At 56.7% G+C, this 27,573-nt stretch overlaps 1 protein-coding gene across 1 annotated transcript; it reads right to left on the minus strand.

Annotated features, from left to right (window-relative positions):
- Window positions 1–2,834: 2,834 nt before the first annotated feature.
- Window positions 2,835–27,504, minus strand: LOC132249534 (butyrophilin subfamily 1 member A1-like). Its single transcript, XM_059724885.1, has 10 exons — window positions 27,393–27,504; window positions 24,498–24,614; window positions 22,647–22,994; window positions 19,003–19,284; window positions 14,517–14,624; window positions 10,789–10,809; window positions 8,556–8,576; window positions 6,318–6,338; window positions 4,909–4,929; window positions 2,835–2,869 (listed from the first exon to the last, which is right to left on the minus strand). Exons 2-10 carry the CDS (start codon window positions 24,601–24,603, stop codon window positions 2,835–2,837), a joined length of 963 nt encoding a protein of 320 aa, XP_059580868.1. The 5' UTR covers window positions 24,604–24,614; window positions 27,393–27,504.
- Between the last annotated feature and the right edge of the window lie 69 nt (window positions 27,505–27,573).

Genomic DNA, 27,573 nt, shown 5'->3' on the forward strand with positions numbered 1-27,573 from the left:
TCTGGGATGGGTCTGTTCAGAGCACCAGTGTGAATGCACCTTCCCTCTGCTCTGTCCCCAGACCTGCTGTGACATTTGCCCACTTGAGGACATCGGCCCTGCTCCCACCCAACACCCAGGCTGAAAACAGAGACGGGTCCAGTCCAACTTCTCCTCCCAGAGGGATTTGTCCCCTGTTGTGAGCTGCACAACTCCCCTACAGCCATGCCCAGGCCCCCCAGCATATACAGTGCTGGCAGGGACTGGCTCACATCCCCAGGGAGCGTGTGTGCTCTCCACCCCCTGCACCCTGGCCCATGACAGGGGACCGGACTCCATGATCTCACAGGTTCCTCCTGGTCCTTCTTTCTGTGACTCTGTGATCGTGTGCGTGTAAGGCGTGGGACTTGCTGGGTTTCATTGCAGAGCTTCTTCCATTCATGAGGACCTCAGGGCTCATCCACCCAACAGAGCTGGCCTGGGTCATCAAAGCCCCTATAAGGTCTCTTGGACTGACCCTCCCAGACCCAGGCACATATGTACCAGGCCCAAGTGAAAGCAGCTTTTTGGCTTCAGCTTTGTGTGGGCCAGGCCTGCACTGACTGCTGGTTTGCACCATCCTGGGCAGAGAACCGCTGCAGGGACCCAGTCATCTTATTCAGCATCTCTTGCTGCCTGGAGGGGCTGGTGCTTGCACTGGTGTGTCTGAGCTCTCTGGGCAACCCCAGGCCTGGCTGAAGGCTGCTTTCTGCCCTTCCTGCGGCCTCAGGGAAAGAGCCGTGAAGACCCTTCCTGGAGGGAGGGACCTGGAGTGACAGAAGCCACTGTCCAAAGCCCAGGCAACACACACGGCCTGAGCAAGAGCTCAGGGAGAAGGAGAAGGGTTTCCCTGGTCACTAAAGGCAAAAGGAGCAGCTGGGCACAGACTGGGCTCTAGCTGGGAGAGGACATGGGTGTCAGGGAAAGAGCGCAGGGACACCGGGAGGAAGCAGCAGGATGTGTGCTGGGAGCCAAGGTTGGGCATCAGCATTTTGCAGCCTGGAGCCGCCTGAGGCCAGTCCACTGAGCAGCCTGCAGAGCAGGGCCAGGGGCAGCGGTGACACGTAGGGGGTGCATGGGGGCAAACATATACCCCCGAGAGCATTGGTGCACCCCTCTGACCGGCCGCGCTCACCACCTAGGTGATGGGCAGGCGAGGCAGGCGGGAGCACCGGTGCCCCCTGGAAGCACAGGCTGATCGCTGCCACTGCCGCCAGACGCGCCGGCAGCCGCTCCCAAAGCAGCAGCAGCTGCTCCCAGAAATGGCTGCAGTGATCAGCCCCAGCAAGCGGCCGCAGGGGCTGCCCAGGCAGCAAAACTGGTCGTGGGAGGATGCCCTCCGGCAGCAACCCTCCCACTGGGATCCTCTCTCCCACCCCCAGCACCACGGATCAGTCATGTTGTGGTTCCACATCTAGGCCACTTTTCCTGCCCCCACCCTCTATCCTCTGCCTGTGCCCACCTGCCCCTTCATGCCCTGTCCCCTTACTCATCCCACTGCCCCGGCATGCTCCCTTTGTGTCCATCTCCCAGGCTGTCTCCTCGGCCTGGAGCAAACCCCCTTATCCTGGCCACAAGCAACCTAAACCTCCTTCTCTCAGCCCAGCCCCAAACCACAGCCCCTCAGCAGCTTCCCTGGCACCAACTCTCTATCCCCGACCCCTGGGCCAGTTAACTCCCCCTCACAGGGGCAGTGCCTGTGCAGAGGATGTGGACAAGGCCCCCTGGGCTGGAGGAGACCCGAGACCCAGAGGATGTGACAAGAACACGAGATGTGGGCTCTGCTACCCGACTTTCTCTCTGAGATTGACACTCCCACCCGGCCTGCTCACCCCTGCCCTGGTGGAGGGTTTCTTGTGCTCTGCACGCAGGGATGGAGGTGCTTGGGCTGCAGGTGCTGGGCCACCACCCAGGAGATGGGGAGTATCTTCCCTGCTCTGCCACTGACTCTCTGTGTGACCCTGGGCAAGTCCCTGGAGTCCCCTGGGCCTCTGGCTACAGAAAGAGGATCATGGGCTGTCCTTGTCTGTCCTGTCCCTTTAGATGAGAAGCCACCAGGCAGGGCAGGGCTGTCTCCTACTCCTTGTCCCGGCAGCTCCAAGCATGCAGGGCCTGGTCTCAGCTGGGATCTCCTGGCACTGCTGGGATAAACAGCTGCACACTGATCCTGCCACATGCACTGATGCTGAGCAGCACTTTGCTTCTCACATCACATGGAGTCACGATGCCAGCACCTGGCAGGGATCCGACATGGACACGCATGGATGTTGTGCTGCCCCAGTGCCCCATACACTGCTGCCTGCCCCTGCACACACGGGCCTGCCCCTGCACCCCTGCCTTCTCCAGGGTGCAGCCAGAGCCCTGGGAGCTGAGCAGGGGGAGGCACGGCTTTGGGTCCTGGTGGGGGGGACACAGCTCCTCTCTCCCTTGGAGGGGACCTCACAGCTCTGGTGGGTGAGGTTTGGACACCCTGTTCCTCACCCCACCACCCCCTGAGGGTATCCAGCCGTGCCCTGTCCTCCATGCTGTACCTGCCACTGCATCACCCACAGAGGGAGGAGCGTTTCCAGGGCCGGGGTCAGCAGGGAGCAGCTCAGCACCTCACTAGCAGGAGGCAGCAGAGCCGCCAGGGAGGGCAGCTGCACCGGGGTCTGAGGCCCAGCATTTCCCCAAAGCCCAGCCCTGGGGGCTCGGGGCAACTTTCTGTCTCCTTGCACCTGTGACCCTGCCAGGCAGCACCCCGAGAGTCAGGGGCAGAGCGCGGAGCCGACACACCTGGGGAGATGGGGCCAGGAGGCCCGGAGGAAGGGTCGGCTTCACTCACCTGCATGTCTCTGGGCTTTGGTGAGTCCTGAAAAAGCCAGAAACCAGAGTTCAGACAAACAAGCACAAACCCCACAGGACACATATCAGTGAACAAGACATTGCAGAGAACAAAACCAGCACTTACCCAGCTCTGGCGGAGCGTCCCGGGAAGGACAGAGGGAAGGAAAATGAAAACAGGTCAGTCAGTCGCCATGATCCTCACTGACAAAGCTGCCCCGCACGACGGACAGCCAGTGCTGGCTTCAGCAGGAATGCTGCCTGGTGCAGGTGGCAGGATCGGGTCCCCAGGCCAGAGTTGGGGCCTCTCTTCTCCAGCCCCTGGACTGTGATGCTCTCCCACCCCGGTCCTAGGAGCCAGTGGGGCTGCCCCGGGGGGAGTTACTCACAGGTGCAAGGGAGGCAGAACTGGACACGGGCAGACCCTTCCCCTGCTCCAGCCCCTTTGTGCAGATGGGGCAGATGGGCAGGATCTGGCCCTGACTGCACACATGAGCAATGCCCGGGTGCAGGTAGTGCTCAGCTGGCACGGAGCAGAGTAACCCGCACCTGTGCCCGCTGCCACCTGCTAATTTCATGGGTGGGGTGTCGGGGCAGGGGTGTCAGGGTACAGTCCCCTCCTCAGGGACCACAGGCAAGTGGAGTCAGTCAGAGCAGCCCCAGGGGCAGTCTGAGAACCAGGGACTGTAACTGGCTCCTGCCGGTCCCCTCCCCTCCCCTCGTTCCCCGACTAGAAATAATGTGCGTCCAGCTCAAAGGTCTCCGAGATCTCTCCCTCCAGGAAGCGATTTCATGACTGCAGTGATGCCGGGTGTGAGCCCAGCCAGTGCTGAGCGTGCGCAGTTCTTGCAGGTTTGCATTGGAGCAGAGGGCACTCAGCTCCACACAGGATTGGGGCCGTGAGCTGGGACATGACTGTTGGAGCCCTGGATTAGATGGGGACTGTTATGAATGTTGTTGTACCGTGAATGTGCTCTGGCCTTATGCTTTGTGGACCAGGCATCGCTCAGGCCCATCCCAGAGCCTGGGATCTTGGTCAGTCATTCTGTCCCAGGTCTCAGGGAGAGCACAGACCCAGAACAAAAGGGCCCCGGTGGTAAAAGGGGACAAACAGTCTGCCAGAGACACACAAAACCCTGGGCCAGACACAGGCAGGCCTGGGCAGGAAGGCGAGGTCATGGCTGGCAGCTGTGGGTGGAGGGCCTGGTTTAATTGTGGGACTAGACAAGTTCAGGGAAGCTGAGCTGAAGAGCTCTGTGCTTCAAAAAACCCCTGTGATCTGCAGAAAGGGATCCCAGAGCCTCACAGGGCTGCTCCGTACCACAGCCGCACCAGGTCCCAGCATCAGTAGCCGTGCGTGCCCTCCTCCCCTGTCTTACATGCGTACCAGCCCAGCCTCTGGCTTTTTCACTATTTCTTCCATCCAGGACGAGCACACACCAACTGCAGAAGCTTCCTCAGCCTGATGAAGGGTTTCTGAACCCAAACTTGCTAAGAATTTTTTTCCCGACTATTTAAGTTGGTCTAATAAAAGATACCAGATTCACCCAAAGCACCTTGTCTGCCTGTGTCCTTAGACTACCATGGTTACAACCTACACCCCTCCCCACCTGATACACCCGACCCAGGCAAGACACAGGAGTTCAATGTGAGGCTTTCCCGGAGGAGGAGTCAGGATTGGTGCCAAGGGTGAGGCAGCTGGAGCGGGAGGTCCCAGTGCTCAGGAGCTGGGGTAAGAGAGATCCCCATGCCCTGGCCTCTGCCCTGGCCTCCCAAATCTGTTGGTGGATCTGCTGGGGAAGGTCCAGCCAGGGATCAAGCTGATCCATGGGAGCACGTGGGCCTGACCCTGCATGTGCTGTGTGGGGAAGGCAACAGGGGCTGAGGTCCTAGGCCTGCCCCATGGAGGGTGCTGGGAGTCAGGGCTGGGGCCAGGAGCCTCCCCAGGATGATCCCTACAGAGCCGTCCTCTCACAAGTCCTCCCTGGAGATGGGGAGGGAACAGTTTGATTTCCAGGGTGTTTTCAACTATGCCCGTGTCGGTAGAGCCAGTAAAAAGTCACTTACCTCCCACTGTCTTGTATCTTGCTGCAAAGTGAGAGAAAACAAGAATTAATGTGGAGCACCACAGACTCCCCTGGCCCATCCCAGATAAGGCCAGCAGCCCCGTCAGACGGTACAGAGCCAGGAGCAGGTTGGCATCCAGGGGTTTAAGGCAGAAGTGCACAAGCAGCAGTTTTTGGTGGTGGGGTGATATCTTTTATTGGATGAACTGCACAGCTGGGAGAAAGGAGACCAGAAGAGCAATGCCTTGTGTTCAAAACTTGTCTAACGCAGTCCCAGACATGCAGTTGGTCCAATAAAAGATACCACCCCTGAATTCCTCACCTCTTGCATGACTCCTGGACCATCAAGGCTACAACATCACTCTAACACCACGGAGGACTGAACTCAACACAGAACTAGACCATGTGTGTTCACTCCTTTATGCAAGGCCTGTCTGTGTGCACCTGGGATCTCCTTGTCCTGTGGCCCTGACGAAGCACAGGGTTCCTGACCAGGCTGCCACCTTGGTGGGTGCAGGGGAAAAGTGTAGTTTAAGTCTTAAGGATTAAAGTGTGAAGGGTCCGTCCTGGTCCGTGGGCTGAGGCAGTAGAGGGTGAGGTCCCAGCACTCAGAAGAGGATGCTACATGCAGACTGCACCACCGAGGACAGACGTTAACATAGAACTAGACCACGTGTGTTGAGATCCTTTATGCAAGGCCTGTCTGCGTTCACCCAGGCTCTCCCTGTCCTGTGGCCCTGAAGAAGCACAGGGCCTCCGAGAGGGCTGCCACCTTGGTGGGTGCAGGGGAAAGGCCTTGCTTAAGCCTTAAGGCTTACAGTCTGAGCGGTCTGTCCTCATCCCCGGGCTGAGGCAGTTGAGGGTGAGGTCCAGCACTCAGAAGAGGATGCTACACACAAACTGCACCACGTGCCGGTGCCTCGAGCCCCTGAGCTGGAGGTAATGACTTGGGGCCACCACGGCACTCAGGGGAGCAGGATGGGTATAGAGGGAGTGAAGAGGGTCATTTCCCTTGTTTCCAGACTATGGAGCCCCTGGTCTATACCAGTGACAGGGACCCCACATTTGAAGGCAGGGGCAGGGCCTGCATTTGGCCTCTGCCCAGGCCCCATGCATCTGACACTGGCTCTCCTGCTGAGTGAGCAGCAGGGGATTTATGACCCCATGACAGCACGTGGGTCTGACCCTGCTTGTGCTGTGTGGGGAAGGCGACAGGGGTCACGGTGCCCAGGTCTGCACCTGCAAGACACTGCAGACATGGCCAGGGCCCTGCAGCACACTCAGGATTGGGCCCATTCATACAGATCTGTCCTTGTTAGGAGGCCTCTGGAGATGGGGGGACATGTGGTTGGTTTTCCAGGTGTTTTCAATGTGTGCAGGGGGTCAGCAAAGCTAGTAAAGGGCACTTACCTTCCACTGCCTTGTACGTCACTGTAAAGGGAGAAAGAACAAGAATTAATGCAGAGCCCAGCAAACTCCTTGGTCCCACCCAGACAAGGGCAGCATCTCCCTGTCTGCCAGTGCAGAAGCTGGAAGCAAGTTGCCATCTGGGTAAGCAACATGCGAGCGGCAAGGACTTTTTGGGGATAGGTTTATATGAACTGCACAGCTGGGAGAAAGAAGAACAATGCCTTGTGTTCAAAAGCTACCTCGATCCCAGCTCTGCAGGTCGACACTGAGCTAGATAAGGTGTGTTCAGGTCATCTGTGCACGGCCTGTCTGTGTGCACCCGGGCCCCCCCTGTTCCATGGCCCAGAAAGCCGCCACCTTGCCGGGCTCTGGGGAGAGGCGATACTTCAGGTTTGATGGGCAGAGACTGAAGCGTCAGCCCTGGTCTCAGGGAAGAGGCAGCTGGTGCGTGAGGTCCCAGGATTTGGGAGTTTACAGAACGGGGCCTCATCAGGGCCCTGAGCAGCACGGCAAGCTGGATGGTCCTAGCAGTGATGCCGGGTGTGAGCCCAAGTGGTGCTGGGGGTGCACAGTTCTTGCAGGTTTGCATTGGAGCAGAGGGCACTCAGCTCCGCACAGGATTGGGGCTGTGAGCTGGGACATCACTGTTGGAGACCTGGATTAGATGGGGACTGCTATGAATGTTGCTGTACCGTGAATGTGCTCTGCCCCTATGCTTTGTGGACCAGGCATCGCTCAGGCCCATCCCAGGGCGTGGGACCTTGGTCAGTCATTCAGTGTTTAAAAGCCTCTTGGAGGTGGGAGCAGCTTGGGACATGGAGCCAGATAGTAGAAAAAGAGATCCCACCTGTCCCAGGTCTCAGGGGAGAGCACAGACCCAGGACAAAAGGTCCCCGGTGCTAGAAGGGGACAAACAGTCTGCCAGAGACACACAAAACCCTGGGCCAGACACAGGCAGACCTGGGCAGGAAGGCAAGGTCGTGGCTGGCAGCTGTGGGTGGAGGGCCTGGTTTAATTGTGGGACTAGACGAGTTCAGGGAAGCTGAGCTGAAGAGCTCTGTGCTTCAAACAAACCCTGTGATCTGGAAAAGGGATCCCAGAGCCTCACAGGGCTGCTCCGTACCACAGCTGCACCAGGTCCCAGCATCAGTAACCGTGCATGCCCCCCCACCTGAGACACCCGACCCAGGACAGATATGGGAGATCAATGTGAGGCTTTCCCAGAGGAGTCGTCAGGATTGGTGCCAGAGGTGAGGCAGCTGGAACGGGAGGTCCCAGATCTCAGGAGCTGAGGCAAGAGAGGTCCCCACGCCCTGGCCTCTGCCCTGGCCTCATGGATCTGTCACTGGCTCTGCTGGGGAAGGTCCAGCCAGGGATCAAGATGAGCCATGGGAGCACGTGGGCCTGACCCTGCATGTGCTGTGTGGGGAAGGCAAGAGGGGCTGAGGTCCCAGGCCTGCCCCATGGAGGGTGCTGGGAGTCAGGGCTGGGGCCAGGAGCCTCCCTGGGATGATCCCTACAGAGCCGTCCTCTCACTAGTCCTCCCTGGAGATGGGGAGGGAGCGGTTTGATTTTCAGGGTGTCAGGAGAGTCAGTAAAAACTCATTTACCTCCCACTTCTTGTATCTTGCTGCAAAGTGGAGAGAATTAATGTGAAGCACCACAGACTCCCCTGGCCCATCCCAGATAAGGCCGGCAGCCCCTGTCAGACAGGACAGAGCCAGGAGCAGGTTGGCATCCAGGGGTTTAAGGTAGAAGTGTGCAAGCAGCAGTTTTTGGTGGCGGGGTGATATTTGTTATTGTATGAACTGCACAGCTGGGAGAAAGGAGACCAGAAGAACTTTTCCAGACTATGGATCCCCTGGTCTATACCAGTGACAGTGACCCCAAGTTTGGTGACAGGGGCAGGGCCTGAACTTTGGCCTCTGCCCGGGCCCCACACATCTGACATTGGCTCTGCTAGTGAGCGTGCAGCAGGGGATTTATGACCCCATGACAGCACGTGGGTCTGACCCTGCTTGTGCTTTGTGGAGAAGGCGACAGGGGTCACGGTGCCCAGGTCTGCACCTGCAAGACACTGCAGACATGGCCAGGGCCCTGCAGCACACTCAGGATTGGGCCCATTCATACAGATCTGTCCTTGTTAGGAGGCCTCTGGAGATGGGGGGACATGTGGTTGGTTTTCCAGGTGTTTTCAATGTGTGCAGGGGGTCAGCAAAGCTAGTAAAGGGCACTTACCTTCCACTGCCTTGTACGTCACTGTAAAGGGAGAAAGAACAAGAATTAATGCAGAGCCCAGCAAACTCCCTGGTCCCACCCAGACAAGGGCAGCATCTCCCTGTCTGCCAGTGCAGAAGCTGGAAGCAAGTTGCCATCTGGGTAAGCAACATGCGAGCGGCAAGGACTTTTTGGGGATAGGTTTATATAAACTGCACAGCTGGGAGAAAGAGCAATGCCTTGTGTTCAAAAGCTACCTGAATCCCAGCTCTGCAGGTCGACACTGAGCTAGATAAGGTGTGTTCAGGTCATCTGTGCACGGCCTGTCTGTGTGCACCCAGGCCCCCCCTGTTCCATGGCCCAGAAAGCCGCCACCTTGCCGGGCTCTGGGGAGAGGCGATACTTAAGCCTTGATGGGCAGAGAATGAAGTGTCAGCCCTGGTCTCAGGGAAGAGGCAGCTGGTGCGTGAGGTCCCAGGATTTGGGAGTTTACAGAACGGGGCCTCAGGGCCCTGAGCAGCACGGCAAGCTGGATGGTCCTAGCAGTGATGCCGGGTGTGAGCCCAAGTGGTGCTGGGGGTGCACAGTTCTTGCAGGTTTGCATTGGAGTAGAGGGCACTCAGCTCCGCACAGGATTGGGGCTGTGAGCTGGGACATCGCTGTTGGAGCCCTGGATTAGATGGGGACTGTTATGAATGTTGCTGTACCGTGAATGTGCTCTGCCCCTATGCTTTGTGGACCAGGCATCGCTCAGGCCCATCCCAGGGCGTGGGACCTTGGTCAGTCATTCAGTGTTTAAAAGCCTCTTGGAGGTGGGAGCAGCTTGGGACATGGAGCCAGATAGTAGAAAAAGAGATCCCACCTGTCCCAGGTCTCAGGGAGAGCACAGACCCAGGACAAAAGGTCCCCGGTGCTAGAAGGGGACAACCAGTCTGCCAGAGACACACAAAACCCTGGGCCGGACACAGGCAGGCCTGGGCAGGAAGGCGAGGTCGTGGCTGGCAGCTGTGGGTGGAGGGCCTGGTTTAATTGTGGGACTAGACGAGTTCGGGGAAGCTGAGCTGAAGAGCTCTGTGCTTCAAAAAACCCCTGTGATCCGCAGAAAGGGATCCCAGAGCCTCACAGGGCTGCTCTGTACCACAGCCGCACCAGGTCCCAGCATCAGTAGCCGTGCATGCCCCCCCCGATCTGAGACACCCGACCCAGGACAGATATGGGAGATCAATGTGAGGCTTTCCCAGAGGAGGAGTCAGGATTGGTGCCAGAGGTGAGGCAGCTGGAGCAGGAGGTCCCAGTGCTCAGGAGCTGGGGCAAGAGAGATCCCCACGCCCTGGCCTCTGCCCTGGCCTCATGGATCTGTCACTGGCTCTGCTGGGGAAGGTCCAGCCAGGGATCAAGATGAGCCATGGGAGCACGTGGGCCTGACCCTGCATGTGCTGTGTGGGGAAGGCAAGAGGGGCTGAGGTCCCAGGCCTGCCCCATGGAGGGTGCTGGGAGTCAGGGCTGGGGCCAGGAGCCTCCCTGGGATGATCCCTACAGAGCCGTCCTCTCACAAGTCCTCCCTGGAGATGGGGAGGGAGTGGTTTGATTTTCAGGGTGTCAGGAGAGTCAGTAAAAACTCATTTACCTCCCACTTCTTGTATCTCGCTGCAAAGTGGAGAGAATTAATGTGGAGCACCACAGACTCCCCTGGCCCATCCCAGATAAGGGCAGCAGCCCCTGTCAGACAGGACAGAGCCAGGAGCAGGTTGGCATCCAGGGGTTTAAGGCAGAAGTGTGCAAGCAGCAGTTTTTGGTGGCAGGGTGATATTTGTTATTGTATGAACTGCACAGCTGGGAGAAAGGAGACCAGAAGAACTTTTCCAGACTATGGATCCCCTGGTCTATACCAGTGACAGGGACCCCAAGTTTGGTGACAGGGGCAGGGCCTGAACTTTGGCCTCTGCCCGGGCACCACACATCTGACATTGGCTCTGCTAGTGAGCGTGCAGCAGGGGATTTATGACCCCATGACAGCACGTGGGTCTGACCCTGCTTGTGATGTGTGGGGAAGGCGACAGGGGTCACGGTGCCCAGGACTGCCCCTAGCAGGCACTGCAAACATGGCCGGGGCCTTGCAGCACACTCAGGATTGGGCCCATTCATACAGTTATGTCCTTTTCAGGAGGCCTCTGGAGATGGGAGGACATTTGGTTGGTTTTCCAGGTGGTTTCAATGAGGGCAGGGGTCAGTAAAGCTAGAATAGAGCACTTACCTTCCATTTCCTTGTACTTCACTGTAAGGGGAGAGAAAACAAGAATTAATGCAGAGCCCAGAGAACTCCCGGGTCCCACCCAGACAAGGGCAGCATCTCCCTGTCTGCCAGTGCAGAAGCTGGAAGCAAGTTGCGATCTGGGCAAGAAACGTGTGAACGGCAAGGACTTTTGGGGGGCAGGTTTATATCTCGTATTGGGTGAAGTGCACAGCTGTGTGACAGGAGACCAGAAGAAGAATGCCTCGTGTTCAACAGCTTGTGTAACTCAATCCCAGATCTGCAGGTGGTCCAATATAAGATACACCCCCCAAAATTTCTCACCTCTCCCACAAATCCTGAACCACCAAGGTTACAACATCACCCTATCACCACTGAGGACAGAAGATGACACAGAGCTAGACAATGTGTGTTCGTGTGCTGTCTGCACGGCCGGTCTATGTGCACCCGGGCTCTCCCTGTCCCATGGCCCAGAAAGCCGCCGCTTTGGTGGGCTCTGGGGAAAGGCTTTGCTTAAGCCTTTCCCCAGAGAGGAGGAGAGGGGCAGAGGGGCAGAGACCGAAGAGGCAGTCCTGGTCTCTGGGAACAGGCAGCTGGTGCGTGAGGTCCCAGGACTCAGGAGGTTACAGCAGGGGCCCTGAGGTCCCAGGGGAGAAGGCAGATGGGTGAGCTGGATGGTCCTAGCACCAGTCACCCATGACTGCAGCCTGTGGGCCCCTGGGCTACATCAGTGACGATGGCCCAGCGTGGGGTGGCACAGGGAGGGGCCCACGCCTTGCCCTCTGCCCAGACCTGCTGGTGAGTGTCCATCTGGGGCCGACCACGCTGTGACTACACCTGGGTCTGACCATGCTTGTGCATGCGGTGAAGGCAGCAGGGGCCACAGGGCACAGGCTGCCCCAGGCAGGCACTGCAATGAGGGCGAGGCCTTGGACGGTGCCCAGTATTGGGCCCATTCATGCAGCTCTGTCCTTGTGACGAGGCCTCTCTGGAGATGGGCAGGGACACGGGTCGGCTCTCACAGTATTTCCAATGTAGTCAGAGCGTCAGTGAAGCCAGTAAAGTGCATTTACCCTTCATTGCCTCGTGTTCCCCCGCAAAGTGAGAGAGCAAGAATGAGTGTGGAGCCCCACAAAGTCCCTCGCCCAGCACAGCTGAGAGCAGCGTCTGCCCTGGAGGACACGGACACTGGCACTGATTTGTCCTCCAGCCCCAGCCACCTGCTGCCCAGGAGGAGGTCCCAGTCCGAGTAGGACCCTGCACATACTTGCACCTCTAGAGAGCTCTTATCCACAAATGGCACCATCACACGTCCCCACAGGCTTAGCTACTCCCTCCCTTGGGTCTGCACCTCCCAGCCATACCCAGTTGCTCCTCCCTGCTCAGGATGTGCAGGATCCAGCCTCCTCTCTCCATCCTGACAGCCCGGTCTCTGATACCAGCCCTTGTTTTACCCTGCCTCAACTAATAAAGCTCCCTTATCTGGCCTCTGCCCACACATGCTGCCCTCTCCACACACAGCACATGGGGACAGGCCCTGCCTCACACACAGCACCCAGACAGGGCAGCAGAGAGGGGCAATGGAGCCATGGGCTGGAGGTGTTGAGAGGACGAGGCGATGGTCAAGGAAATCTGGCCTGGATTGCTCTTTTCTAGATAGCACCAGGCAGGAGGGACATAAGGGAGCTCAGCCAAGGTAGGCCTAGGGGAGGGAGAAGATCCATGAATGTGGATGGAGAACACACTGCCTGGGCTAGGGGATGGGAGAGGTGAGATTCACCCTGCGGTGTCTCTGAAATCACCCTCCTGGTAGCTCATATAACTAGCCTCGGACACTCACCTTTCTCATTTTCCAGTGTGGATTGCAGAGTTGGGGGTTGGGGGGGAGAGAAGTGTTAGAGGTGAGATTTCACCCTGTCCAGTTTGTACTCCCACATAAGGAGATGGGCACAGACAGGTTTGCATTAGCTTCCCTGCACACCACACCCCTGCTGCCTGGGCCTAGCCTGCTCAACGGCAGGGTTCAAACAGACCCACTTTTTCCTATCCCCGCTAGGACCTGGTGTAAACGTCTCTTCCAAAGGAGCCACCCCCCTCTCTGGTCCCCTCTGACTCCTGCCCTTGTGGCATGGGGGTCACTGAAGGTGATGGTGTAGCAGAGGGAGACTGGCCCAGGGGGGCTGGTGTCCCTGCTGGCACTGAAGGAGGGAATGATCTCCCAGGCCAGGATGGCCAGGACTGTGGGGTGGTCGGTTCCACTTACTGGGGTCATCAAACATCTTTTACCCAACAAATCCTGGCCCCGCAGGTGCCCAAGGTGTTGGGGAGCCCATCTGTCTTCTGCTCTGTGGCAGACAGTAGGTTTTACAGCCTGGTGGGATAGGATACTCCCCCTAAGGGAAACTGTCCCCGGGGTGAGAGGTCTTTGTGGCAGTGCAGGGGGCAGGGACCACGGTGGATGGTCTCGTGGGCCCTTTTGGCTAAATGTCCATTGTGTGGCGGCCTGTGGTGCTAAGGGACTGGGGTCAGGGGCCCACATGGGCCCTTCCACTTCTGTGTCCCTTTGACCCACTCCCTTTCCTGCTCCTTTCTTTGCTCATGCCCCGAGCTGACCCAGCTCCCCTGGCTCCTGGTGCAGGGCTGAGGAAGGTGAAGTGGGTCAGACGAGTAAGGCATTGACCTGGGCTGGATACAGGGTGGGCTCCATCTTAGCCCAACCCCTGGTCTTGTGGGTAGTCCCTGCACCTAGCTGTGAGGATGAAGAGGAGAACCTGCCACTGGTACCGGGGAAGAGGAGACGTGTCCATAAGGGGATGGGGGAGAGGGGCCTTCTTCCAGCAGTTGTTCACGTCAGCCTGGGCTTAGTGAAGGAGGTGGGGATGGGCCTGGGGTGCTCCACTTGGAGCTGGTCCCCTGGGGCGCCTGCCCTGGGGTACATGTCTGGCAGGACACGGAGGCATCGTCATGTCTGACAGTCACTGCTCAGCACAGCTGGGGCGAGAGCAGCCAGGCCCAGGCATCAGCCCTGTCTGAGAATGGCCCTGCTGGTCCTGAGTGCGGTTTCTGCGTTACAACAACTGTAGACAGTGGGTCACTTCAGCCATCAGCGGCTCTAGGATCCCACCCCCAGCCACAGGCAGATCCCTGCCGGCCCATCGCCACCGTTGGTGACCAGGGAGCAAAGCAGCAGGGAGCCCTCACAGTGCACGGGACACACCAGCACACCAACACGCACTACAGCCTCTTCCTGTGGGAGGATCTCAGGATGAGCAGCCCTAGCATTGAGGAGGGAATAGCTGACTCTCCTCAGCACCACTTTGCCCATCCACAGCCCCTACCTGCCTCAGAGGACAGGATTTTTACCTAACCACCTCCCCTCCTCCCAGACCCTCTCCCTTCTGCTCTGTGTGCAGGGATCAGGACAAACACGTCCATAGCTGCCCAGCACAGAGCTCCCCCTCCTCATCCGTGTTTCCAGCTGAGCAGCACTGATCTGGCAGGACCGCTCGCTGCAGGGTTTGGTTTGTGTTCCCCACTGAGCTGCAGGGGTGGGAATCCATGTGGCCCCTTTCCTGGCTCAGATGTGGGGTCTGGTCTGATCAGAGACTTCTCCCACAGCTTCAGTCCATCCCTGGGGCTTGGAGCTCCTCTCACAGCAGTGGATGGAGACCCGTCCACCCTGTCCTGTCCCATCTCAGAGGAGCTCTCCCCTCCCCACCTTGTCACATTACCTTTTGCACGGCGGAAGTAGAAAATGCTCAGGACAATGACCACCAACATGATGGGTACAATCACAGCCAGAGCCACCATCCAGGGGGAGAGCCGGGGGAAAAAGTGACCTGCAAGAGAAAGTGTCATTCACGTGGCAGCCCTGCGTGAGTAAATGCACAGGGCTGGGGGCAGCAGTGGCTTTCCCGGGGACCCTCCTCATGGATTTCAGGCTGACGGGGCTCCTCCGTGCTTCATGCTTATCGCACTGGCAGCCCAGCTCCAGCCTGGCTAATGCAGCCACTGTCCTGCCCCTGCCCGGAGGCAGCAGAGTGGTCACTGCAGGAATAAACCAGAGCCAGCAGCACAACCTCTGCATGCAGAAACCTCTGCCAGCCTGAGGAAAGAGAGATAGCAACCTCCCCTTCCTCAGGCTATCATGGGACCCTCATGGGAAGTGGCTCCTCATCCAGCAGGTCAGCAAAGACAAACTATGTTTCTCCAGTCAGAGGCTGAAAGCTGAGCTCTGAGCCAGTGTGCGGTTGTCCTGAATCTCAGTGTGACCCCTCGTGCCAGGCGGCGCAGGCCGACCCCAGGGGCACAGTCAGGACTGAGGTGACCGAGTGCCGTCAATGCAGCCCACAGACACTGTCCCCTGAAGCACTGCAGGCACTGAGTGGCCCTCAGGGGACTCCTGCGCCTGCTCTCTCACCCCAGCAGCTACCAATGGACCAACACCAAACCCATTCGCAGTGCTCTCCTGAGGGCTGTGAGCATGTTAACTCTCATGGGTAAAGTAGAACTGGACTCAAGTCAGACCTTGCACCAGAGGCCCCCCAGGAGCATGCGTCCAGGTACCAGGAGCAGTCTGGGAGTGAGCCATAGTGTGGGCAGTGCAGCCAGTGCAGCCCCAGGTGCAGGGTCATGGGGACGTGTCCCAAGGAGCAGTGAGGTCCCTCAGGGGATGTCTGCGTGGTGCAGCACGGCCCCATGCTGGGATTGCTGTGCAAGCTCTGCACGTGCACCCCAGAGCACAACGCAGCGCGTATGGCTCCAGAGCCCCTCGCACGGTGCCATGTCTGGGGAGTCGCTGCTCTACAGTGGGAGCGAGGGGGCAAGTCTGGGAGCCCTGCCCATGTTTGAAGCTTTCACAGCACAGGCTGATGGGAAACCCCTTGTCTTGTCTCCCTGGGAGCCTGGTCCTGCATCTCGGGTTTGTGTCTCCTCTCCTCCCCTCCCAGTGCTCTGGACCTGCACAGAGCGAGTCGGGGCACTCGGAGCCCAGGGCTCCTCTCTGAGCCTCCAGCCCGATGCACTGGTGAGGCCCTTCGTGCTCCCTGTGACCCGTGCGCTGATCTCAGCAGCTGCAGCAACCAGAGGCCGCGAGATGAACAGTGCTGCATGGACCCCGTGTCTTTGCGATCCCCATGTCATTCTAGTTGTGAACTCACAGTAAGGGCAACAATTATTATTAGGGGATTTGATAGGAAATAGAATTACATGGGCTCCTGTAATCACAAGAAGTAGGGTTGGAAGGCACCTCAGGAGGTCTCATCTAGTCCAAGCCCCTGCTCAAGGCAGGATCATCCCTACCCCGACCATCCCACACGCGCTTGTCTAGCCTGTTCCAAACACTGCACAAACGACCCTCTCGCACAGGTAAAAGACACACAGCTGAGGACACCAAGAACAGCCTCACCTGACATAAATACAGCAGGGGACAAGGACGCTCTCCACATCCTGCCGCTGCAAGGTTGTTAAATACACTTCAGAGACCCAAGGAAGAGAGCCGTGCTGTTACCTGTCAGCTCGGTGTTCCCGAGGGAGCCCGGGCACCCAGCTTGCTGGACTTACAAAGGACTTTTTCTTTCCCCCTCCTCACACCTCACCGAACCACAACTAAGCTGAACAAAAGTGTAACAGGCATCTCAGGCCGTACATTCCCGGTCCTAGTATGGGAGGCCTTTTTAAACTTGATTGACTGAGTCTTGGTTGCCGGGGTAGGGAATGCTGAGCCAAGAGACCGAGTCAGAGCGGGTACGGGCAACATTTGAACAATGGTTCAGGGTTCATCACAATGTTCAACCTATTGGAGCCCTGGCCACAAATGCTGTCCTATTTTTCCCAGGATGACTGGTGGAAGTCCTCCCCTCAAAGTTTATCAGCACTTCAAGTAATGCCCTTAAGTCTGTTAGAAGACTACGGTAAGATCGGAAATTCATGCTAAGCTGAGGCTTGTTCACAACGGGTAAAATACAAAACCCTACAGTGCAAGCATAGCTAGGCCGGCTGAGAAGAAACACCGTGGTATCCCTTCCAGTTTACTTCTGTATTCATAAGCATTTCAAGCTGGCTCCTAGGTGTCTGGTTACTCCTTAAACCTTATGTTTTTCCTGGTTGTTAATCCATTTCTTGAGATGTTCCAAACCAGATAACCCCTTGTCACTGGAAAAGGTAATTCATGTACATTGAAACTGTTCCTGTAACAGGATTTTCCCTGTCAGTTATGGCTTGAGACCCTCTTGATTTCCACAACTAAAAGAGTGCCTTCAAGAGGCTGGACTAAGGGTATAAGAAAGGTGTAAAACAGCAAACAGTGTGCTTCAAGAGAGAGAAATCTCTGTGACACCGTCCGCTGTTGTTCTCGAGAAGCTGGGAGAAACAGATCCTCTCTTTCCATCGCCTGTTTAAACTTCAAGGATCGTGCTGGGAATTTTGCCTGCCAACAAACCACCCGAGTGCCTTGGGACGGGAAGATCCCAGCTCTCGTTCTCGCTCTCTTTCTCTCTAGGCATAGCTTTCTCAACCTGAATTGTATTAGTTAAGCTCTGCAGCAACGCTTCTTTTACCTAAGCCAAAGATCCCTGTGAAGCCCCAAAATACTGTGGGGTCTGCTCATCAAGAGGCTACCACAGCTAGAACAGTTAGGGCAAAAGACTGGGACGTGCTGAGTTGGAGACACAGAAGGGGATCAGCATGTACAGGCTGATTGACCCCGTTTGGGTCAGACCTGCCCCAAGGAACTGAATGCTGGCCCACGAGGGTGTCAGCTGGACACCCAGCCGGATGCAGAGGTCTTCTGTTCACCTGTGTGCTCGTGTCTGACTGCAGTGTGTTGTTACCTTGATTAAGTGATTCCTGGCAGATGAGGGTGTCAGCCTGTACATGCTGATGAACCCGGCCGGGTCAGGCGTGTCACTTTAATCTGTCTGTGTGTGTGTGTGTGTGTGTGTGTGTGTGTGTGTGTGTGTGTGTGTGTGTGTGTTTGACTGATTTGGTGGCTGGAGGAACCCAGCCCCACTGAAACTGAGTCCTGCAAGATAGCTCCATTGGGGGTGAGGACTTGCAGAAGGGAGAGAAACAGCTCCAAACAGAAACACAAGTAACACAAGCAGCACATTGATAGAATTACAGAGAGCCCAGAAACGTATCCCTAATAAATGAGCACAGCCCAAAGTGACGGGCAAATCTGGTGACAACGCCCTCTGCCTCCCCCCACTCCCTCTGCTACAGAGGCAGGCGACCTGTCCCCCCATGGTCTGTAACATTAATGTCACAGGGGAAAATTCCTTCCTGACCTCAAATGTGGTGTTTGATTAGACCCTGAGCAGGCACTGGGAACTACAGTCTCTCATCAGGAACTGGGAACTATGGGATTCTTGCATGAGTGACCATGATGTCACTGCGCACCCAGGGAGCTGCACCCCTGAGTCTCCTTGTGCACCCAGAGACCCTGTGTGCACCGTGGGGCTCTGCAAGGAAAAGCCAGAGCACACACAGGCACCAGGGAGGGGTTCAGGTGTCTGTGGAGAGTCTAATCTGACCCCTTTTAGACACAGGATGTTATGGATGACCTGGTTTCCCCTGCTCTGAGCCCAGTCATGCAGGTCTGACTACAGCAATACCAGTGCTTGGCTAAAGCCTGTCATTGAAAAGCACCTCCCAGCTGGAGCCGAGCACACCCGGAGAGGAAGGACCGAGGCCAGTCCAGGGGAGTGTGTGCTAGGCTTTGTCCTGCCCTGCTCACATCTCGCACCTCACTTCTAATTCCAGCTACTCCAAGTTCAGGATTCATGCTCTGGACTTTCATGTTTTGTGCAGTTCCTGACCGCAGCGGCAGTGCCCAGTGACTCTGGACACTCAGCCTGGGACACCCCCGAGGGTCTGGGAGTGGAGCCGTGCTGAGCACCTGCCTTTGAACACCAGGCTCCCTCAGGTGTCTCAGCTGGGTGCCCCAGTCCTAAGTGGCATTTGCAAACCTTGGGCAGGACTCACTGCCTGGCCCCACCTGGCTCACCCGGGCCCAGCTCTCAGCTCAGCCACAGGGCGCTTGGCCTGAGTCCTGGTGTCGGTGTCACTGCAAACTCCCGTGTCCCTGTAAGCCCTGCTGAGAGCAGCACAGACGGGCTGTTGTGCTGCCCTGGGAAACGGCTCACTACACGTCCGACACATGAGCAGTGATCACCCTCCCCACCCCAACGCCGTGCTCACGGCGTGGCAGGCACTGACCTGCAATACTGATGGTGGCTGTTTTCTCCTGGTGCAGGAACAGGCTCCTGACAGCACAGGTCACGTTCTGGTTCGACTCTGCCATGATCACAACAGAAACCTCCGTGTGAAACAGCCCGGCAGTGTCTGTGAACACCTTCTCAGAGGCGGGTGGTAACGGCTGCCCACGGTGATCTCTCCACTGCACCTCGGGCTCTGGGTACCACCCAGCCAATCGACACACCATCAGGATCCCTCCGTCCTGGTGACCCTCAGCAGAGACGTGGGGGTCAGAGCCCAGTGCTGGAGAGGAACAGACAAATCCTGCGTTAGGTCTAGACCAGGGCTTCAAACTCGCCCACCCCCTGGGGCAGATGCTGACTGCAAGGATCCTTGCGGGCTGGCTCTGGACACAGCACGGGGGCAGTGGCAGTGGCAGTGGTGCAACCAGTGGTGGTGGTAGGGTAAATGGCAGCAGCAGTCACCGTGCTACAGGTAATGGCAGTGGTGGGGCGAGCAGTGGTGAGACTTAACCCGTGCCATGGACACGTGCTGTTCAACCCAGTTGCTCACACCCCACCGCTGACACACGTCACCAATAGGGCTCCATGCCCCCGATTTTGGCAGCAGGCCCCATCCCCACTTTCCCCAGCCCCTCTGTAAGCCCCACAGGCTGAACGCTTCTGCTCCGCAGGCGGGATTCACCCACAGTCCATAATCTGACACAACTGCTCTAGACGTACGGGGGAATTGCCCAGCACCACCGCTAGGATGTGAGCACTCAATTCCTGTTCATATCTAAGGGACGTGGACTACAAAATACCATTTTTGGCCTTGGAAATCCCAGTCCCTCCTGCTACATCAACAGCTCAGACCTTCAGGAAGGAGCCTCCTCAGGACCCTCAGCAGAGCAAGTTATGGGATAAACACTGGAGAATGGGCCCTGTGCTGTCTGGGAGGCCTGTTCCCTTCACTACACTCACAGGGCTGGACCCTGGCTCCTATTTCACTTGAAGCCCCCAAACCCCACTTGCCCAGCTGCACAAGCTGCACTTACACACTGCTTGTGATTGTCTTTTGCTGGAGGGGGAGGAGGGGTGGACTAGAAATGGGCAGTGATCTAGAGCGGCACAGGAGAGAGGAGATGCAGAGTCTCTGCCCCAGGCTGGGAGCTGGTATCTAAGCCAGGGGAGCTCCATGTCGATGTGCAGGACAGGAGGCCCAGGGAGGTGCAGTGTGGCCCCCCCACATCAATGTGCTGTTCTCAGCTGTGCGAGAGCCCCTGGGACATGAACACAGCCTGGAGCAAGAGCTTAAAGGGGGTGACCTGCTCCGTCCATCTCCGTGGGTGCTCTCACCCCCAGCCGCAGACCTGTGCCCTGCACCGAGCATGCCTGATTACGCGGGATCCAACCCAGCGCCTGGCACAGATCCGGACTCTCATGCAGTGCGAGGGCAGCGCAGCTTCCCAATGCATTCACTGTGTGATGCTGATCAACTCATATGAGAGCACATGAGATCCCATGGGTTTTGGTGCATCTCACCATACATCTGACATGTTAGAAGGTGGTTTCTGATTGGCTGAATTAAAGTACCTGCTGATTTTAAATAGGGCTTCGATAACAAATAGTGTCCTATGAATCTAGGCCAGACCCCACGAGGGTCATGAGCAAGCTCTGAACCCGAGCCCCAGATGAGACCTCCCCCCATGGGCTACAAGCCACAAATCTTGGCTATTCTCAGCCGCACAAACCCTTTTACACTCGCTTTTACACTCTAGCAAGTTATAGCTCATCAGGCTGTTCTGTATGAACGTTACCCACATGGGTTTGAGGTACACTGCTTTAGCTTCCACTTCCAGCAGATCTGAGAGGTGTGCCCCTGAGTGCTAAGTCCCTCCCTCCGTTAGCATGGTATAGCCATTCCTCTGTCCACTCCCTGGTGCTTCCCCTGCCCAGGGAGAGGAGCCGGCTGGATGGGGAGAGACTGGATGGGGCTCAGGCACTTCACCACTTCTGTGGCCTAAGTCCTGTACACCCCGGCGGGGCAGGGTGCTCCTGTATTCTCCCACGTAGGCCCCAATTGTTGTGCCCTATCAAACCAGGTGCAATGAAGAGCTTTTTGCAACATCCCCACCCCTTCCCTGATCCCGGGGTCCCTGTCTGTGCCATGCTCTTCCAGCACAGCCCAGACTTGCCACCCGTATCCATGCACCAGAGTCCCCCATTCTCTCGCTCATGCTCGGGGCCAAGTGCACCCACATGTGCCCTCCCCCAAACCAGGAGCTCGGTGTGCTCCCTCAGTCTCCGTCCATCCTTCTTTCTCTTCTTTCTTTCTGGCAGGAAGCTCATTCAGGCTGTCACCCTGGGAAACTCCCCTAGATGCTGAGGCAGAGGTGAGATGGGGGTGTCACACAAGGCAGTACTGATAGCTTTCCAGTTCTCAGCTCCAAACTCAGAGATGCGCTGGTCCGAGCTGCGTGTCAGGCCTGGCGGGGCTCAGCACGTCACCAAAGGCCAGGCAGGATGAGCAAAGGACAGGCAGTGAGGCCCAGCAGCCGAGACACGTCCAGCACGTCCATGCCCAGGTTGTACCGGTGAATCTGCCTGTGTGCAATCTTCCTCTGAGCTTATTCTGAAAGAGGCTGGGGGCTCGGTCTGGGCTGCATCCAGGGTTGGCCGTGACCTGACAAGGTGTGATGAATGGCATGAAAATACACCCAGCAGGCACTGAAGGGGAGAGATGAACTGGCCTCTGCTCCAACAGCCTTGGCCCAGGCTACAGCTACTGGTGTAAGGAGAGTCCTGGTTGGTCTCTAGATTAGCTGTGTTATCTTAACACTAATAAACACACTGCATTTCTCTCAGGGTATCCTTTTCAATTATACAGAAAAGGTGACAAGTGAGGAGACCAGCAAACATCCCCTGGGCACAGCTAACGGCATGTGAACTGGCTGATGATTAGCACGACAAGGTGTAAAGCCCAGAGCCCCCAGTGTTTCAGCCGTATTAGAGAAGGGTTGGAGACTGGAGAGAAAATCCAGTGAAACACTCCACGCAGGGATTAGGACTCTTGTGTCTGCGTCCATACACATGAAAAGTCCCCACACTCCTCACAGCTCACTTTATCTAAGAGAGGGGCTATGTATTGTTATGCCGGGGACAGGGGTTGGCCTCTCACCTCAAAATCAATATATGAAAAATCACATCAAAATCAATATATCCAACATATGTACAAATATCAAAATATATCCAATATAATCACAATTGCATAAAGATCAATATAGCCATGAAAGATATCAACCAAAAAAATCCTTGCCTCTTGCATTGCTCCTGGACCACAGCTACAGCATCCCCCTACCGCCACCAGTACATATGATAAGTTAATGCAATTAAGTGTTAAAAAGCCAGTCAAACTGAAACCTTCTGCCCCAGCCCCACGGTCCTCCCCGGTGTGCTCCAGCCCTCGACAGACGTCAGGATGTGAATGGAAAACCCTCCCAGGCTACTCTCGGGAAACAAATCTCAGGAAGCACACACTGCAGGAAGTGGAGGCAGAGATGGGATTTAGGGGACTGACAAGTGAACTATCACCTGCTCCCGTTAAGCCCTCCAGCCCCATTCAGTGCACTACGGGCAGGCCCAGACCGTAAAGGAGCTACCCACCTGTCACCTGCAGCTCCAGCAGAGCTTCTTCATAGGAGACACCGGCCTGGAAGAAGCAGGTGTACTGCCCGTGGTCGGATAGTCGCACCCTGCGTATTGTTAGGGAGACGCTCCCAGAGGTGATGTTGTCCTTCAGGAGCTGAGTCCTCCCGAGATACTCCTGCATCTGCTCTCCAGGCTGATCCCGACCTCCCCGGTACAAGTGCACCACTGAAGAGAACCGGGACCGGAACCACCGCACCTCCATGCTCTCCGCGCTCGTCGCAGGGGAGAGGCGGCAAGGAAGGACTGCGACTGCTCCCACAGAGGCAACAACTGGCTGGTCCGGTCCAATCACTCTGAACTGGGCTGGGGAGAGTGCAAGACCAGAGGGAAATTAAACTGGACAGAAGCCATGACCTGTGTCAATGCAGCTTCAACGGCAGCATTACATAAATGTGGACATAGGCAAACACGCATGCAGAGCAGCCTGGCTGGAGCAGGCAGAGGAGCAGAGGACAGCATGGCCTCCCTCGGCCTCCCTCTGCAGTGGGGCAGCTCTCTGGCCCTGGGCCCAGCAGTGACAAAGGAGAAGGGACAGGGCCCTGCACATGCATGGACAGGACGGGCAGGTATATGTTGGAGGAGGAACAGGCCTGGGTCTTCCAGCCGCACCTCAGCCCACAGGGCTCAGGGAAGAGCCTCAGGCCCTGCTCACTGGCTGCATTTCACTATGCATCCCAGCCAGGAATTTAGTTTCCTGAGTCAGAGACCAGGGAAAGGGGCCCTTGTAAATCCAGGAGAGACAAATGGTTAGAAGCAAAGGCAGACAAAAGGGAGGGCAATGTGGTACTTTAGGGCATTTATACAAAGACTGTGAGTCTTCTCCATCATGCTGGAAACAGCATGTTGGAGCACACTCGATTAATTGAGTCTGCTGGAGTACATAATTAATCTACCCGGAGCTCTTACAGGTGCAGTTGTACAAGCGGTGTACTGCACATCAGCACTGAGAAAATAGTGGACTGTGTGCTTTAAACTAAAACACATTTGACGTGCTTTAGTTCAAAGCGCACTGCCACCATTTTCTCAGCACTGACGCACGCTGCACCACTTATACAACTGCACCCAATGCAGCACTGGGCGCTTCTCATTAGTGTGGGCTGCTAATTAAATGTACCAAGCCCTGCATCTGGCACATGTGTAAAAATGCCCCCAGAGACTAACCACTTCAGATACATGCTTCCGCAACAGAAGCTTCTCTGGAAGAGAGGAATTGCTCTATTATTTTTCCAGTCAAGAAATGAGTGAATGTGAAGAGCTGGCATTTTCCAAGGTGTGCCTCGAGTCTAACAAGTGAGCTGTGAGTCTAAACAGGTTGTGAGCCACTGATCCAAGGAGCCGCCCTGCCCTGCCTTCTGCCTGACTCCAGACTGCTGTGGCTGACACCCCGTAGCCAAGGGAGAGCGACTGACCTGAGACCTGAACTCAGTGCCTGCAACAGGCTCATCGCAGACTGAACTGGAGGCATGACTAGGGACAAGGGAAAGTGCCCCAGTGGTAGGAGATGCCATGGACAAGGTCTCTAACCAGCAGTGGGGATGGGGTAGGAGGGGAGGGAAGAGGCCGGGCTGGGCTGGCTCCGGGAGGAGGGTGAAGCAGAGATGACAGGTGCAGGAGCGGGGCTGGCACAGGCCTGCAGGGAGGCTGCGCAGAAGGAAGCTCCGTGCCCGCCCTGGGCTGTGCCGGGTCCAGGGGGATGGCTGTGGGAGGGGGTGATGGGATCACATCTCTGACTGTGTCGGGAGCCCCTGGCAATGGATCTCTGCATGAGAGCAAGCAGCAAATGCCACGAGGAAGCAGAGGTCCTACCTGCCACCAGACGGTGAACCTGGAGAGTGATGAGGAGAGCGATGCAGCCGGGCAGAGAGGGGCTCGCTGAGGGGCTGAAGCAGAACAAGGAAACCTCCCTTTTCATGGCGGTGTGGTCTGTGCAGCACAGAAAAGCACAAACCCAGCCTGAGTATGCCCAGGGCTGTGACACCGTGGCAGGGCAGCAGGTGGGATGGTGCAAAGGGAAGAGACCTCTGCACCAACCTGGGCAGTGTCACACAGCAGCAAGGCGCACCCACAGCAGGAGCTAGCAGAGACGAGCATCTGCACCCCTGAGCCACCCTGGTGCTACACAGCACTGGGGGAAGCTGGAGGGAGCAGGGCAGGCCGGGACTCCACGTGTGAGATAAAAACACTCATCCCCTTCCCACCACAGCCCCTCCCCTGCTCATCCAGAACAGCACAGAAAGAGAGACAGCGAAGTCCCCAGAGGGAAGAAGTGCCCCTGTCCCTGCAGTGCCCATCCTTGGCAAGGGATCTCCCTGGGAGCAGACCTGCCCTCCACCCCAAGAGCACAGCGGGTAGAGCTGGCCCTTGGGGCCTCTGGGTCCCACATACGGGGAGCTGCCTGCTCACACCCAACCCCTCTCTGGACTGCGGGGCTCTTGGTCCAGTCCCTCTAAGCAGAGGGTAGTCAGACTGAGCACATCCCTGGCCATGGCAAGAACGGGTTGCACGAGTCCCAGCTCCATTCAGGGCTGACACCAGCCCTCCGTTCTGCTCTGTCTAGACACCATAGATTCATAGATTCATAGATGTTAGGGTCAGAAGGGACCTCAATAGATCATCGAGTCCGACCCCCTGCATAGGCAGGAAAGAGTGCTGGGTCTAAATGACCCCAGCTAGATGCCTATCTAACCTCCACTTGAAGACCCCCAGGGTAGGGGAGAGCACCACCTCCCTTGGGAGCCCTTTCCAGACCTTGGCCACTCGAACTGGGAAGAAGTTCCTCCTAATGTCCAATCTAAATCTGCTCTCTGCTAGCTTGTGGCCATTATTTCTTGTAACTGAGGGGCACCATGGTGAGTAAAACCTCACCAATTCCCCTCTGCAACCCCATGATGAATTTATAGGCAGCCATAAGGTCGCCTCTCAACCTTTTCTTGTGGAGGCTGAAGAGGTCCAGGTGCCCCAGTCTCTCTTCGTAGGGCTTGGCCTGCAAGCCCTTAACCACGTGTGGGGCCCTTCTCTGGACCCTCTCCAGGTTATCCACATCCCTCTTGAAGTGTGGCACCCAAAACTGGATGCAGTACTCCAACTGCGGTCTGACCAGTGCCCGATAGAGAGGCAGCATCACCTCCTTGGATCTATTTTTCATGCACCTGCTTATTGATAAAGTGCCATTAGCTTTGCTGATGACTTTGTCACACTGCCGGCTCATGTTCATCTTGGAGTCCACTAGGACTCCGAGATCCCTTTCCACTTCCATGCCACCCAGCAGGTCATTCCCTGGGCTGTAGGTGTGCTGGACATTTTTCCTCCCTAGGTGCAGCACTTTGCATTTCTCCTTGTTGAATTGCATTCTGTTGTTTTGTGCCCATTTGTCCAACCTGTCCAGGTCTGCTTGTAGTTGTTCCCTCTCTACAATCCCATTGTGAGACTTGTCTTGCCCCTCATTTAGGAACACTGAGGCAAAGAACTCGTTGAGGAGTTCAGCCTTGTCCCCCCTGTCTGTCACCGAATGCTTTTGCCCATTCAGTAGAGGTCCTGTTCCTCCCTGGGCCTTCCTTTTACTCCCTATAGATCTGAAAAAACAAATTTTTGTTATCCTTAACTTGGGATGCCATCCTCAGCTCCATGGTAGCTCTGGCCTTTCTAACTGCCTCCCTACAACTGCGAGCTGAGGAGGCACACTCCTCTTCAGTAATCTCTCCCTGTTTCCACTGCTTATATGCCCCGCTTTTTGCCCTTTGCTGCTCTGGATTTCTCTGGTCAGCCAAGGAAGCCTCTTGGCCCCTTTCTCCCTTTTTCCCCACATCGGGATCATCTCCCTCTGTGCCCGAAGGATTGCTTTCTTAAGGCCCAGCCACCCTTCCTGGGCTCCCATCTCGCCAAATCTCTTACCCTTCAGTGCGTCTTCGACTAAATGCCTGAGCTCGCTGAAGTCTAGCACTTCCACCCTGATAGTTACCTTTCCCACTCTACGCCTTATGGTGAATTCTGTTATTTGGTAGTCACTGTCCCCCAGGTGACCACCGATCTGTAGGTCTCCTACCATGTCATCCCCTGTTGCCAGTACCGGTCCAGTAAGGTGTTCCCCTTAGTGGGACCGTGTACCTCCTGCGTCAGGTGGAGGTCCTGCACACAGGATAGGAACCTGCGTGACCGATGGGATTTTGTTGTCTGCATCTCTCAGCAGATGCCAGGGTAGTTTAGGTTCCCCATGACTACCGCCTCCCTAGTCTTTATGGTCTCCAAGAGCTGCCTCAGGACTTCCAAATCTATTCCTTCTCCTTGGTGTGGGGGTCTGTAGCAGACCCCTACCACCAAATCCCTTTCCCCCTGGCCTCCATGTAGCCTAACCCACAATCCTTCTACTTTCTCCTCCTCCGATTCCATTTTGATAAGGGTCGATGTATAACGCTCCTTGACATAGAGCGCAGCCCCTCCCCCTCTCCTCCCCACCCCATCCTTTCCGTACAGCTTATAGCCCTCAGTGTGCACCGCCCAGTCGTGGGTCGAGTCCCACCAGGTTTCTGTTAACCCCACTAAGTTGTAAGTGTTTTCTGCAAGCAGGAGTGCTAGTTCATCCTTCTTGTTCCCCATGCTCCCAGCATTAGTGTATAGGCACTTGAGCCCTGCGACTGGTGCCTTTGTTGCCCCCCAGCTCTGATGCCCAAAGGGCCCCTTATTGCTTACCTACTGATTGCTTACCTGTGCTGTACTGCTGGCCGTCCCATGGATTGCAGGTTCCTGATGTTACCAGCGTGACCCCATGCCGGGGACAAGGGCCCTGCTCTGGGCTGTGGCTGGGAACCAAATGTCGTGGCTGTAGGCACATTGAAAAGGGCTCTGCATAGCCATTAAAACAGATCACATTGCTGGAAGTCAAGGT

Source organism: Alligator mississippiensis, chromosome 1, assembly GCF_030867095.1.
Source record: "Alligator mississippiensis isolate rAllMis1 chromosome 1, rAllMis1, whole genome shotgun sequence".
Classification (NCBI taxonomy): Eukaryota; Metazoa; Chordata; order Crocodylia; family Alligatoridae; genus Alligator; species Alligator mississippiensis.